General features: G+C 39.0%; 1 protein-coding gene across 1 annotated transcript in view; it reads right to left on the bottom strand.

The window, feature by feature from the left end:
- Nucleotides 1–1,980: 1,980 nt before the first annotated feature.
- Nucleotides 1,981–16,608, bottom strand: part of LOC117308943 (uncharacterized) — a 75,401-nt gene continuing 60,773 nt past the window's right edge. Inside the window, exons 8-12 of the mRNA XM_073795671.1 lie at nt 16,170–16,276; nt 10,473–10,565; nt 10,181–10,324; nt 9,021–9,147; nt 1,981–4,205 (exon numbers count right to left, since the gene is read on the bottom strand). Coding sequence (XP_073651772.1) covers nt 2,398–4,205; nt 9,021–9,147; nt 10,181–10,324; nt 10,473–10,565; nt 16,170–16,276 — 2,279 coding nt within the window. The 3' untranslated portion in view covers nt 1,981–2,397. The remainder of the gene's footprint in view (nt 4,206–9,020; nt 9,148–10,180; nt 10,325–10,472; nt 10,566–16,169; nt 16,277–16,608) is intronic.

The raw sequence follows: 16,608 nt of genomic DNA, 5'->3' as shown, positions 1-16,608 counted from the left end.
CTACTTCCTACCTCTCATTGAGTTATGTTCAGTTTCATTTCACAGGAATCCTAAAACAACCCACTGATTTAGAGATCCTTTGGTTTAAAACAAGGGAAATACAGGGGGAAAGAAAAAAGTCATGCTAAGAAAAAACTGTATTCAAAAAAAATTTTTTTCTGGAATTCCCTGGCAGGCCAGAGGTTAGGACTCTGCTCTTTCAATGCAGGCACCGGGTTCGATACCTGGATAAGGAACCAAGATCCCCTAAGCTGCATGGTGCAGCCCAAAAAATATATATATATCTTACAGCAGAAAACCATGTAAGACCACATTGCTTAATACCACAATCTGAAATTGAGATTTTAGGAGCCTATCAATAATTGCTCTTCTAGTAAATTGCTTATATTATCTGATAAACACTTCCAAACACCCATTTTTATTAATCTAGGATAAAAATACCTTAGGCAATTTATTTAATATTTTATAAGCATTTTCAACAACCATATTGCACAATGAGATGAATGTGTGCTGCAAACAAAAAAATGTAATAAATTATTATCATAAAGAAAAGTGTGGTGTTCCTTATCAAGAAATCAGGAGTTTTAAGAGCAAATATTCACTGTTTTGTCAAACAGTTAGACTCCATTTTTCAGTGTTTGATTACTGACCCCTTTTAATCTTCGGGACAACATCTTCCCATTCCTCCTGAGCAAGCTGATAAAAAAAGCCTGAAGGGTCCCTTCTTTGATTTAACCTGGAAGTTCAAACGTCAAGCCTCATCAAGTAATTTCCTTAACACACCAATCACCATTCCCTGTTCTCTCAAACCATTTTTTGAACACCTTGGAAGTCTCTAACATGTGCCTAGAAAGTTGAATTATGTAACATTCTTATAACATTTCAATGTTAATATCACCCTCAATAACCAAACCCAACTTGGAGTGGGGTTCTACTATACTCCAGTGAATGACCACAAGTGCAAACTAGCAAAAATAAAAACATTTTTTAAGGGTGAATATATGAAATTTCTCATTTCTCAAACAAAAACATTCCCATTGTATAATACTCATTTTTAAAAGAAAATCCATGAACACTGATCTTTTAAAATTAATACACTGATGGACTTCCCTGGTGGCGCAGTGGTTAAGAATCCGCCTGCCAATGCAGGGGACAGGGGTTTGATCCCAGGTCTGGGAAGATCCCACATGCCACGGAGCAACTAAGTCCACGCGCCACAACTACTAAGCCTGTGCTCTAGAGCCTGCAGGCTGCAACTACTGAAGCCCACGTGCCTAGAGTTTGTGCTCTACAACAAGGGAAGCCACCGCAATGAGAAGCCCATGCATCACAATGAAGAGTAGCCCCTGCTCACCACAACAAGAAAAAGCCCGCGGTCAGCAATGTAGACTACATGCAGGCAAAAAAAAAAAAAAAAAAAAAAGCACTGAGCTCAAAAAGGACAAACACATTGTATGATTTTTAAATTTTCTAATATTTTGCATGTGTTTACTATATTGCTATTTTCCCATCATGTAAATCAAGGTGCATGTCATGACATTTATGTAAAGGACAAATGTGAAATTGCATGATTTTTAGATTTTTAGTGTTTTGCATACACTTACTACATTCCTACTTTCTCTTCATCTAAATCAAGGTGCAGGGGGCTTCCCTCATGGCGCAGTGGTTAAGAATCTGCCTGCCAATGCAGGGGACAGGGGTTCAAGCCCTGGTCCACATGACACAGAGCAACTAAGCCCGAGCACCACAACTACTGAGCCTGTGTTCTAGAGGTCTCGAGCCACAACTACTGAGCCTGTGTGCCACAACTACTGATGCCCAAGCGCCTAGAGCCTGTGCTCTGCCACAAGAGAAGCCACCGCAATGAGAAGCCCACACACGGCAACGAAGAGCAGCCCCTGCTCGCCAATAGAGAAAGCCCGCACAGCAACCAAGACCCAACAGAGCCAATAAGTAAATAAATAAATAAATAAATAAAAATCAAGGTGCACACCATGACATTTATTTAGACACATGAAAGAACAAGAAAAAATACATTCATATACTGCATATTCAAGAATGGAGGCAGGTATTAAGGAGCGTTAAAAAAAAATAAAGCGGTCCCAAGGTGGAGAACAGCTGTAACATTCTGTTCAGTATGGACTGTCTTATGATTAGTGAGATGCGAGCCCCGAGTAAAGTTTTCTCTCCCATTCATAACATTTGTGAGGTAATCTCCAGAATGAATTCTTCGGTGAATAAATTCCTCGTTTAAAAGACAGGACACAATAATTACATTTATCTGGTTTCTATCCATAATGAATTTTCTAATAAAGCCTAAGATGGGGACACCTGCAAAAAGCCTGTCACATCAAAACATTATTAAAGTCTCTCTCCAATATAGATTACCTGATGGTATTAACTTAGGCTTGAAAGCACACTGAAGAATTTGCCATGCTCATTATATCTGTAAGACTGCTCACTAGTATGTAATCTCCAATGACTTGATAGGGTTGAACTTTGACTAAAGGCTTTGCCACACTCATTACATTTGTAAGGTTTCTCTCCAGTATGAATTCGTTGGTGCCTTCTAAGGGCTGGCTTCTCATGAAAGGCTTTGCCACACTCATTACATTTGTAAGGTTTCTCTCCAGTATGAATTCGTTGGTGCCTTCTAAGGGCTGGCTTCTCACGAAAGGCTCTGCCACACTCATTACATTTGTAAGGTTTCTCTCCAGTATGAATTCGTTGATGCCTTCTAAGAGCTGGCTTCTCACGAAAGACTTTGCCACAGCTGTTACATTTGTAAGGTTTTTCTTCAGTATGAATTCTCTGATGAGCTGCAAGGTTTCCTTTCATACTAAAAGCCTTGCCACACTCATTACATTTGTAAGGTTTCTCTCCAGTATGAACTTGTTGATGCCTTCTAAGGGTTTGCTTCTCACGAAAGAACTTGCCACACTCATTACATTTGTGAGGTTTCTCTCCAGTATGAATTCTCTGATGATTCACAAGGACTGATTTTTGATTAAAGACTTTGCCACATACATCACATTTATATGGTTTTGCTCCTGTATGGATTATCTCATGTTTCCTGAGGCCTGTTTTAAAAAAAAAGGTTTTCCCACACAAATTACATTTGTAAGGTTTCTCTCCAGTATGAATTCTCCGGTGACATTTAAGGTATGAATTTTGACCATAGACTTTGCCACATACATCACATTTATATGCTTTTGCTCCTGGATGGATTAGCTCATGTTTCCTGAGGTCTGTGCCACAAAGAAAGGTTTTCCCACAAAAACTACATTTGTAAGTTTTCTCTCCAGTATGAATTTCCTGATGACGTTGAAGGGATAGATTCTGACGATAGACTTTGCCACATATATCACATTTATATAATTTCTCTTGAATGTGTGTTATCTGATGTCTTTTGAGGTATGAGCCGATAGGAAAGGTTCTGCCACACTCATTGCATTTGTAAGGCTTCTCTCCAGTATGAATTCTCTGGTGAACTGCAAGACTTCCTTTTTTATCAAAGACCTTTCCACACTCATTACACTTGTAAGGTTTCTCTCCAGTATGAACTCTTTGATGAATTACAAGGTATGAATTTCGGCAAAAGACCTTGTCACATACATCACATTTATGCAATTTCTTTCCTATATGGATTCTCTGATGACTCCTGAGATTTGAGACCTGATGAAAGGTTTTGCCACACTCATTACACTTGTAAGGTACTTCCCTGTGTGGGCTCTGGTCTTGTGTCAGTATTGAAGGATGCATAAAATCACTCCCATATCTGTTAGAAATGTTGGTTTGGACAGGAGGAGAAATTCCTTGAAGTGGTGAAAATGAGGAACTACTGCTGATACTCTTAACAGCTTTATTAAATTCATCAATTTTCTGTTTACTTTTAAACATATGCAGTTCACCCTGAAGGCTTAACACAAGTCTATTTCCAATAGGCTTGTTTTTTGCATCCCTTCCACCATGTGGACTTCTATCAGTGACATCTTGGTGACAGGATATGGGGATATTTTTGTAACTTCTTCCATCATCTCTCCACTGAAAACCATGGTCATACGTATTTTCCTGAATTTCCGGGAGGTAAAAATGTTTGATTCCCTGGCTTTCATGTCTTTCCAACATCAATGTTTGGAATACTCCACCTTTATCGGTGTTTGACTTTAGTTGTAATTTCTTGATCACGTGTATATGAGAGATATCTACAAGACATAAAGAAACATACATGACCTCCTCATTACAATGCATGAGTAAATGTTTCATGTTAAATACATGATATTATACCAAAAGTAATACTTATAAACAATCAGTTATGAAACTGTGCAACCATTATGTTCAAATGTTTAGAAACACTAAATAGGATTACTTACTAAAGAAAGTGATAACACGTAATTCAAATTAAGTTTAGGGTAGCCTAGGGGATTGGGATTGACATATTACGTATAAAATATATAAGTAATAAGAACCTGCTGTATAGAAAAAAAAAGTTTAGGGTGGCCTAATTTGAAACACACTATGACAAAACATTCAAATTGTAAAAACTTATATGAGCTCTCAAAATAAGTGTTTTTCCACCATGATCACAAAGGACATAGCAATTAACATTAAACACACAAATACCAGGAGTTTAGAGAAAAAACTTCCGGGGAGATGCAAGAAGAAGTGACCCATGGAACTAAAAACATTATTCACTCACCCCTACTTGAAATAGTTTCTGAGTCATCATAACTGCACATAATGATTTAGGTTGTGTCCTGAGAAAGTTGTTCAATGGATGAACGGGGATCATTTTTACAGTGTGAGTAATGAGGCAACTGAAAATACTGAAGTTAAAAGAAAAGAACTGGCCTAGCAAGTAACATAATACTGCTCCATTTTTAACAGTGGGAATTATAGCATAGGTATGGAACAGACACCGAAGACATTTAAAAACAGAGAAAATGAAGTATTATAGAAACAAAGCAGGTTTACATCTATCACATTGTTTCCTATGTAAGGCATAAACTGAATATTCCATAAGTCCCATTTCCATGCATATATTCACAAAGAGCACACATAATATTCCGTAAGATGTACAAGAATGTTCTTAGCTGAAACTTGAAGGAAAAGCCAGAAGGCCATCAAAAACAGATGAATGAGTTTATGCTATACACAAACATACAGATATAAAGAAATCGAAAACTATAAAAGTTCCTCAACATATTTTAAAAAGAACAAAACTATCATATAATGCAGCAATTACAGTGTTGGCAATATATCGAAAAAAACGAAATCACTGTCTTAGAAGATACCTGCACTCCCACATTTATCAGAGCAGTAATCACAATAGCCCAGGCATCAAAACAACCTAAGTGTCCAACAGATGAATGGGGAAAAACCCTGTGAGATATACAGAATGTAATATCATTTACCCATAAAGAAGAAAAAATTCCTACTAGTTTTAACAATACAGATGGACAACAAGGGTACAGACTCAGTAAAATAATCCACAGAGAAAGAATAATACTCAATAATCTCATTTATGTGTAAAACATATATATATATAAAAAAAAGGGCCAAACTAAGAGCCACATAGAGTAGCATAGTGATTACCAAAGGTTAGGGGTTAGTAGAATGGGAAGATATTTGTCAAAGGAGTAAATTTACTGTTTTAAATTGAAAGATTTCTACATATTTAATGTACAGCATGGTAATTATAATTATCAATACTATACTATATGCCTAAAAGTTGATAAGATGGTAGACCTTAAATGTTCTCACCACACATAAAAAACTGTAATTATGTCACAGATGAATGTATTAAGTGACCTACCAAGGTAATTATTTTGCAATACAACTGGATCAAATCATTACCCAGTACACCTTAAACTGATAAAATGATATATATTAATTAAATTTCAATAAATCGGGAAAGAGAAAATACAAATAAGTAGACAAAAAAGGTCGTGGTTTACCAAGTAAATAAATTTCAAGAAACTTAAAAAATAAATGATTTAGAAGTAGAAAATATGCCAAAACTAGCAGACGTAAAAAGCATTAGATTACAAATCAATGAAACAGAGAATAAAAACTACATAAAATCGCAAGCTCACAACTTGGTTCTTACCTACATCTAGAATAACTACCAAAAAGAGTAAAGACTCAAATTACTGAAATCAGAAATGAAAGAGAGGACATTACAACTGATTCGACAACAATCAAGAAAATTAGAACAAAATATTAAGACAATTCTATTCCTAAGTATTGGATAAACTAGAAGAAGTAAATAAATTCTTAGAAAAACAACCTATCAACGCTAACCAAAGAAGAAATTGAAATCTGTATGAACCAGTAACTGGAAAAAAGATTGAATCACTAATCAAAAACCATTCAACAAGGCCAGATACATTCACTGCAGAATTCTAGACAACATTTCCAAACAATTAAGAATACTCTTCCTAAACTCTGCCCCCAAAGAAACACAGAGAAAGGAACAGTTGCAAACTCTATGACACGAGAATTACTCTAATACCAGTGCCAGACAGACATTAAAAGAAAACACAGACTAAAATCTCTATAATGAATAATCATGCAAAAAGCATCAATACAACAATGGTAAGCTAAACTTAACACCAAATTAAAAGGATTATATACCATAAAAAAAGAGAATACATTCTTGAAATATCAGGATGCTTCAACATATGAAAACATTCAGTGTAAAACAATATATTAAGAGAATGAAAAAAGGACTTCTCTGGTGGCAGAATGGTTAACACTCCGCCTGCCAATGCAGGGGACACGGGTTTGATCCCTGGTCCAGGAAGATCCCATGTGCCATGGAGCAACTAAGCCTGTGCACCACAACTACGGAGTCTGTGCTCTAGAGCTCACGAGCCACAACTACTGAGCCCGAGTGCCACAACTACTGAAGCTCACACGCCTAGAGCCCGTGATCCGCAACAAGAGAAGCCACCGCAATGAGAAGCCCATGCACCGCAATGAAAAGTAGCCCCCGCCTGCCGCAACTAGAGAAAGCCCGCACACACCAATTAAGACCCACACAGCCAAAAATAAGTAAATAAAATAAATAAATGTATACAAAAAAGAGAATATAAAAAAAACCCTACACGATGGTCTCAATCGATGCTGGCAAAGCATGTGAAAAAAGTCAACAGCCTTTCATGATAAAAATATTCAATAAACCAAAAAAGTTTTAAAAAGCTACCTCAACACAATAAAGGACATGTATTGACAGCACAGAGCTAACATTATGCTCAATGGTGAAAGAATGAAAGCATTCCCTCTAAGATCAGATATAGGACAAGGATACTTGCTCGTACTTCTAAAAACTTATTCCTGGAAATCCTAGTAGGAACAAGAACAAGTAGGGAAAAAAAGAGATGAAAAGTATCCAAATATAAAAAGGAAACAAAATTATCTGTTTAAAACCAATATGATATAATTTGTAGAAATCCTGAAGATTCTGGAAAAAAACAAAAAACCCTGCTAGAAATAATAAATTACCAGACATTTAATCAACATGCAAAAATCAATGTACTTCTATACAACAAAAATTCCACCATGAGGGGGCTTTTCCCCAATCAAACACTCACATGGAAAATAGAAAACAAAAACACTAATAGTAACATCAAATACATAGACCTGATGATAAAATTAATAAAATCAAGACCACTTGTTACCCATAGAAATGTACAAAATGAAAGCAGCAGTGCTGTAAACAAAAAAAATGATAGCTCACCATTGATAAAGTATCACTCCACAAACTGTCTCATTAAGATGCTTCAAAATTAGCTGTGACGGTATCATGAACAACAACACGCACAGGCAACAAAAAATATGGCATGATGGTTGAGTCAATAGCCTAACACGAGAATGTGAACTTGGACAATGTTATCCCTTGGAGAAATTCCTATACCATTTCTTGAGGCTCAAACGATGGTAATTATTACATGTGAACAACACTGTCACGGTGCCTTTGAGACATGTTTTGGTGATATTCCTCAAAACCAGAAAAAGAACTGCAAAGACTTATCAGGGTCTTACAACATATGAGGAAAAGTATTCTCCATCAAAAATTTTCTGTTACACAGCAAACCCATTCCACAGTATACACCAGAAGTTGTCCATTAACTACACGTACATTATCAAGGCAAGAAACAAGATAAAATTTCAGTCCCTAGAAGCATGTCTTTCAAAAGCAACTTTCAAAGGCAAAATCATGCAAACTTAGGAGAATATTAAAACAGAAAGAATATATATTTCCTAACTAAGTACAGCAATAAGAAATGAAAAAAATATAAGATACGGGGTTCAGATATTATGGGTCCTTGACATGGAATCATGAGCTCAACCCATAGATTCCAAGATAAAGCCAGAAAGATTCATATGTTCTCCCCATGTAGGACTGGGGATTAAAACGAGGATCTCTCTGTCCACCGTCTTTAGAGTTTCCGTAAGTTACAATAACAGAAGACCTAATGCACCTCCCTATTACACACATCCCTGATGGGTGTGGCAAAGTCAGAACAGAAGAAATGGCCGACAGATCTAAACAAGCAGACAGGGCTTGAGAAAGCTCCATGCAGGTTCTGAGGTGCCAGATGGAATGAAAGAGCAGCCAGTGTTTTCCCATCTTATAATTAGATCTTCTAAAAAATATCAGATGGGGGTGTAATCCAGAAAGGCCCAGGGACTGGAGTCTGGAGGCATCAGCTCTGATCTATATGGACTGAAAACTGAGCATTCAAGAGAATCAAGTCCAAAAGGAGAGATGAGAGAGCAAGAGACCGCTTTATTTTAAAAGTTTCCAGTTGGGTGTTTTAAATACTTAAGCACTGGAAAAAACTCCTGGTGTATCACGAAGTGGGCAGACCATCTAAAGAAATGGCACCTTTAAACTCCTGTGGTTTGAGACATCAAGGCATTGAGTTAAGTTAAGCAAGGCATGGAATTCCAAAAGGCAAATAAGGGTAAATGCAAAGATACCCTCCCAACATTTGGAGGGAAGTTATCCTCACCCACAAAGATCAGGTTTCTGTAGGTCTCCAACATCACGTCTCTGTACAAGGCCCTCTGAGCAGGGTCCAGGCATTCCCACTCCTCCTGAGAGAATTCGATGACCACATCATTCAGTGTCAACTGACCCTGAAAGAAAAACACATTTCACCAAGTGTGAAAGAGTTTATTTGTATATTCCACTAATAAAACACTGATTCAGGGGCTTCCCTGGTGGTGCAGTGGTTAAGAATCCGCCTGTCAGTGCAAGGGACACGGGTTCGAGCCCTGGTCCGGGAAGACCCCACATGCCGCGGAGCAACTAGGCCAGTGCACCACAACTACTGAGCCTGTGCTCTAGAGCCCACGAGCCACAACTACTGAAGCCCGCACTCCTAGAGCCCGTGCTCCACACCAAGAGAAGCCACCATGATGAGAAGCCCACGCACAGCAACGAAGAGTAGCTCCCACTCGCCGCGACTAGAGAAAGCCCACACGCAGCAACGAAGACCCAATGCAGCCAAAAATAAATAAATAAAATAAATAAATTTATATATATAAAAAAATACAGATTCAAAATTAGAAAAGTTATTACTATTATACATTAATTTAACAGATTCAGAAAAAAATTATCACAATAGTAAAGTTAAAAACTTACTGGAAAATTAAAAACCATTAAAAAAAAAGGAAAAAAATATTGCAATTAAGTAAGAACATTTCACCAAACACGATGATCAGAAGGAAACATTCGGAGAGAAGTTAACGCTCTTACACTGTTGATGGGAATATAAATGGATGCAGCCATTATGGAAACCAGTGTGGATGTTCCTCAATAAATTAAAAATGGAGCTGCCATATGTTCCAGCAATTCCACTCCTGGGCATATATCCAGACAAAACTATAATTCAAAAGATACACGATCCCCTATGTACATATGATCATTATTTACAAAATTCAAGACATGGAAACAACCTAAATGTCTACTGACAAATGAATGGATAAAGAAAATGTGGTGTATGTATACACACACACACACACACACACACACACACACACACACACACACACACACACAAATGGAATATTACTCAGCCATAAAAAAGAATGAACAAATGTCATTTGCAGCAACATGGATGGATCTAGAGATTATCATACTAAGTGAAGTAAGTAAAAAGACACATACCGGGGCTTCCCTGGTGGCGCAGTGGTTGAGAGTCCGCCTGCCGATGCAGGGGACACGGGTTCGTGCTCTGGTCCAGGAAGATCCCACATGCCACGGAGCAGCTGGGCCCGTGAGCCATGGCCACTGAGCCTGCGCGTCCGGAGCCTGTGCACCACAATGGGAGAGGCCACAATAGTGGGAGGCCCATGTACAGCAAAAAAAAAAAAAAAAGGACAAATACATGTTATCACTTATATGTGGAATCTAAAATATGACACAAATGAACATATTTACGAAACAGAAATAGACTCACAGAGAACAGACTTGTGGTTGCAGGATTGTGGTGGGGGGAGGATTGCAAGTTTGGGATCAGCAGATGCAAACTAGCATATATAGGATGGAGAAACTACAAGGTCCTACTGTAGAGCACAGGGAACTAAATTCAATATCCTGTGATAAAACATAATGGAAAAGAATATAAAAAAGAATATATATGTATAACTGAGTCACTTTGCTATACAGCAGAAATTAACACAACATTGTAAATCAACTATATGTCAATAAAATTAAAAAAAAAAAAAAGAGGGAAATACTCAGTGCATTCCCACTGACATTACAGTGGAGTGAAGGGGGCTGGCCAGGGCTCCTGACTTTCACCACTGTATGGTGTGGCTGAGCAGGGACCACTAGAGGAAGTAACAGAAGGAAAACAGAGAGCTAGAGCAAGACACAGAAACAGCATGTCAGAGAGTTGAAACTGTTAACATTCACAAATCTAAGGACACAGAAAAGGTAAAAGGGAAAGGATGGAAAAAGATATTACGTCCCAAAGATAGCAGGGATGACTGCATAATATCAGACAAAATGAATTAAAGAGAAAAACTGACATAAGACAGAAAGGACATTATATTATCATAAAAAGGGGTAACTCTCCAAGATATAACAATTATAAATATTTAAACACCTAACAGAGTTCCCCTCAATACCCCAGTGTTAAGTACCAATGGAAGCAAAGAGAAGACCAAAAGGAAACAGAGCACCAAACAACACTATAGACTCACGAGACCACAGAGATCACCCCATCCAACAAAAGCAGAAAACACATGCTTCTCAAGCACACATGAAACGTTCTCCCTCACAGACTACATGTTAGCCCACAAAGCAAATCTTAGCAAATTCATGAAGACTCAGATCATAAAAAGTATTTCTCCAAACATAATGAAACCAAACTTCAAAAAGCCAGAAGGAAAACAGAAAAATTTCAAAAACGTAGAAATTAAACAATTCATTTTTAAACCAATACTTGAAAGAAGACAAGGAAACTTTTAAAATATCTAAATGAAAGTAACAACACAACATACTAAAAATTATACAGTCAAGCAGTACAAAAAGCGAAGTCCACACTGCTAAACATCTACAACAAAGAAGAGAAGAGAACACAAATCAGGAATATATTCACTACAAGGAAGGAGAAAAAGAAAAAACTAAACAAAAATTACTAGAAAGAAACAGAGAAGAATGATTAGATGAGAGATAAATGAAACAGAATGTAGGAAAACAAAATAAAAATCAACCAACCAAGAGTTGGTGTTTTAAAACTAGGCAGGAAACAGATTGCAACTGATGTCACAGAAACATTTTTTAAAGGAAGATAACAGAGAACTATGAACAATAATGCCTACAAATTACATAATCTAGAAGATACAGGTAAATTCTTACAAACGTCAAACCTAACATTACAAAATAAAAACTTTGAATAGAATTATAACTGGGAGATTCAAGCAATAATCAGAAATCTCAAACAAGGAAAAACCCAGGACAAGATAGCCTCACTACTGAATTGTACCAAACATGTACAGAAGAATTACCTCTAATCCTGCTAAAATCTTCTTGAATAGTCTCAGAGGGAACATTAGCAAATTCCTTCTATGGAGCCTGCTTAACTCTGATACCAAAGCCAGAAAAAGACACAAGAAAAGAAAACTACAAAACCAATATCACCCGCACATACGGATGCAAAATCCTTAACAAAATACTACAAAATCAAATTCAACCGCACATGAAAATGTATTCAAATCAACACCAAGTACATTTTATTCCTATAATGCAAGGCTGATTCAACATAGAAAAATCAATTAATGGGATATAACACGTTGACAGAATAAAGGAAAAAACCACATATGATCATCTCAATTGATGTAGAAATAACCCACTTAACAAAATGCAGCAACCTTTCAAGATATAAACCCTCAACAAACCAGAAACAGTAAACTATCTCGACATAATAAACACCAAATATGAAAAGAACACAGCTAACATTATACTCTACAGTCAAAGACTAAAAGGTTTTCCTCTCACATCAAGAGGAAGGCAAGCATGCACACTCTCTGCTATGCACACTCACTACTATTCAACGAAGTACTGAAAATCCTACCAAAGCCATTAAATGGAAAAAGAAATCAAAGATAACTGAAAAAGAATTATCTTTTTTTGTGGGTGACAAGTTTTATACGGACAAACCACAAAGATACTACAAGAAAACAACTATGTCGGGACTTCCCTGATGGCGCAGTGGTTAAGAATCCGCCTGCCAATGCAGGGGACACGGGTTTGAGCCCTGGTCCGGGAAGATCCCACACACCGTGGAGCAACTAAGCCCATGTGCCACAACTACTGAGCCTGTGCTCTAGACCCTGCGAGCCACAACTACTGAGCCCGTGTGCCACACTACTGAAGCCTGCGCACTCTAGAGCCCACGCTCCATAACAAGAGAAGCCATCGCAGTGAGAAGCCCAAGCACCGCAAGGAAGAGTAGCCCCTGCTCGCCGCAACTAGAGAAAGCCCGCGCAAAGCAACGAGGACCCAACACAGCCAAAAGTAAATAAATAAATTAATTAAAAACAAAACAAAAAAAAACCCCCAACTATGTCAAAAAAAATTTTTATAAAAGTTGGATAAAAAAATTAACATGCGGCTTCCCTGGTGGTGCAGTGGTTGAGAGTCCGCCTGCCGATGCAGGGGACATGGGTTCGTGCCCCAATCCGGGAAGATCCCACATGCCGCGGAGCGGCTGGGCCCGTGAGCCATGGCTGCTGAGCCTGCGCGGCCGGAGCCTGTGCTCCGCGACGGGAGAGGCCACAAAAGTGAAAGGTCCGCATACCGCAAAAAAAAAAAATAAAAATTAACATGCAAAAATCAGACAAATTTCTATATGGAATGAAAAATGTCAAAAAAAGTTAAGAAAACAATCCCATTAACTACAGCATTAAAAAGTACAGAATACTTCGGAATAAATTAGTCAAGGAGGTAAAACACTTGTACACTGAAAACTACAAAACTTGTTGAAAGTAATCCAAGGAGATACACACAAATAGAAAGATATCCTGTACGCATGCGTGGGAAGACTTAATACTCTTAAAATGACCACAGTCCCAAAGTGTTCTATAGATACAACAGAATCCCTGTCAAAATTCCAATGGCAATATTTGCAGTGACAGAAAAAAATATGGTACAAAAAAACATGCTTTGCAGTAATACAAAAAAACATGGTAAAAAAACATGCTAAGAGAATCTCAAAGGACCCAAAATGGCCAAAATACTCTTGAAACAGGAGGGAGATGGAGAAGGCCCGTTTTGAATATCAAAACATTACATACAAATTAATCAAGATGGTGTGGTACTGGCATGAACACAGACACATAAAGCCAAGGAACAGAACAGAATGCTCACAAATAATCCTTGGCATGTGTGTAAAATGTACTCACAAGGGTGGTAAGACTACACAATGGAAAAAGGACAGTCTCAGTGACAAATGCTGCTGGGAAACTGGGTATCTACCAGCAAAAGAAGAAAGTAGGAACCTTACTTGCATAAAACAGAAAAACCTCTCTGTCATGAAAAAGGCAATCAACAGAGTGTAAAGACAACCCCTGAGAAACGGAGGGGAAGAAAGTGACTTGAAGAATGCAGAGAATTTTGTTGATTTCATAGTTTAAAATCGATGATGGAATAAAACACCCTCTATCACTGACGTCTCTTTCTGAACTTACCATTCCATTTTCCAATCATTCAGATTTTGAAGTCAGTGACTCACTCATTTAGCTTCTAGTGTATTATAAAAAAAATCAGAACAAATTTCTTGTTATTGTTCAGTTTTCCAGAATTTACCAAGTATTGTGCATATTCAGATGATTCCATGAACAGGATGGGTCATGGAATTTACAGAGAGCGGACAGTACACTCAGATGAAGCCCTTTAACAATACCTGCTGCCCAATAGCACTGAGACCCCATCCACAATCCACAGGTGTGAAGCCCTGCCTAAGACAATGTCCACTGGAACCTCAGGGAGATGAAATCTAAGTGGACATGACAGGGACTGAGGGAAGGCACTAGATAAGGGTGAATGTACATGTGTCAGGAAGGATACCTCAGAGTGAGACAAGATTAGCAAGTCCAGTTGAGGGCACTTCAGAAAGGAAAGACTGAAGAATCAACTGAGAATATGACTTTACCTCAGAAACAGCCATTCCTGACTCCCTTTCTTTTCCTTCTCTTAACGGCTTCTTTGTTAGACAACAGGACTCTTTAGAGGTCTACCTGAGAGTTGAAAACATGCTGTTTAATGCTTAGAATCAACACACCCCCTTCCTGAGTCACCACCACACGCACAGGGAAGCCCTCAGCATGGGGAACAGACGGTCCTCTGCTGCCCACTGTCCCAGGAGGGGCTCAGGACAGTAACTCCCACACACAGACCAACCAGTGAGTTTTCCCACCCTTTCCTTCAGATCAGGCTCCCCTCCTGGTGAGGCCCTCACGTACCCAGCAGCAGTGGGCACCTCAGCTGGACCCGACGATCCCCTTCAGGTCACAGACCAGCCCTGATCCATCCCCACGCAGAGCAGAGCCCTCACCCTCAGCCCAGATCTCAGCCCTCAGGAATGGGGGGACTCAGAGTCCTGATGTTCAATGATGGATCCAGATTGGAACATCCTGGGGAACCTTAAGTATTATTCATGTTGGGCCCCATCCCAGCTCCTTTAAAAGGCATCTCTGGTCGGGGGGTATAAAACATATGAAGATGCCTTACTCAAATCAATGTGAAGCCGGGGCTGAGCACCATCTAGAGGAGGTGAGCCCAGCACACCTCCCACGTTCTTTTTTACCCAAGCTCTATTAATGTACAGTTGATGAATAAACATGGTGTACATATAAGATATACAATGTGATTATTTGGCAGATATATACACTGTGTAATAATTATCACAAAAATTACATGTGAAGACACCCAAGGACCCACTAAACCTAAGATACCGTATTTTCATTTACAATTCCAGCCCAAACACTGTCATCTCCAAAACCTACTAATTAAAAAAGAGATACATGCAATAAGGCACATGCCACAGTCAGACCACAACCTCTCCCAATGAAATGGCCCAAATTCTCCACTGTATCTTTCAAAGTGCATCTGAAATGGTCTTCACTTACACAATAAAATGCTCAAAAATACCAAAGGTAACCCACAAAATGATCTCTAAAATTCTCTGTGTATCACTTTAAGGGTTGCACGATGATTCTCCCACTCTCAAAAGACCCAACGTGAGTCAAGGCATAGAGTGGATTCTGTGGGGCACCCTATAGATCCATTCCCTCAGGACCATGGTGTCCATCCACCTGTACCCAGAGCGTGCTGTTCGCACAGCTCAGGTCATACCTCTAAGAGCACAGGAGGAAAACGTTTGTCTTTCTAAATCCACTGCCTTCATTCCTACTCAGGTGTGACCATGAGTTATTCAATGCAACCAATGCATGCAATCCTCAGTCTCAGCATCTATGTCCCAGGGAAACTGAGCTAGGACTTTATGGCAATTCAGTTCATGTAATGAAGCCCACAGCTACACATACCACCTCAAGGTGCTCCAACCACAATTAAGACATCCCTTTCAAATAGTTCTCCAGATGCCTTGACCCCGCAAGGGACAGGTGCCCACACCATTCACTTGGCTCACCTTGAAGCCCACACTGGCTGCCACATCCCTCCTGAAGACCCCTACAGGCTCCCCTCCAACTTCCCAACTGTTCTGCCTCTCCTCCATGCACTCATGGGCAAACAGGGCTAAAAGGCACAAGGACCTCTCAGCAAAGCCATCGCAACAGGAATACACACAAGCTGCCACCCAAAGGACACTGACCATTCATTATGAAGGTCAAGAAGTTGGCCATCCTGGGAAACTGACCAACAATTGGGAACGTCATCAAGTCCAGTTACAAAGGGATTTGAGTTCATTTACGGAGACTCAAAGCAGACAGTTCCCAAGTTTCTTGACTCCTGTTCTACCCACTCACAGGTAATTAAAAGATACCCTAGCTCTTTGAGGGAGGCCTCCTTCATGCCCCATTAGGCTCCAGACTTCTGCCCACCCTTAGCACAGTGAAACCACTATCCTG

Source organism: Tursiops truncatus, chromosome 19 (genome assembly GCF_011762595.2).
Source record: "Tursiops truncatus isolate mTurTru1 chromosome 19, mTurTru1.mat.Y, whole genome shotgun sequence".
NCBI lineage: Eukaryota > Metazoa > Chordata > Mammalia > Artiodactyla > Delphinidae > Tursiops > Tursiops truncatus.
Note: the sequence above shows the minus strand (reverse complement) of the source record. Positions and strands in the feature narration are given on the sequence as shown.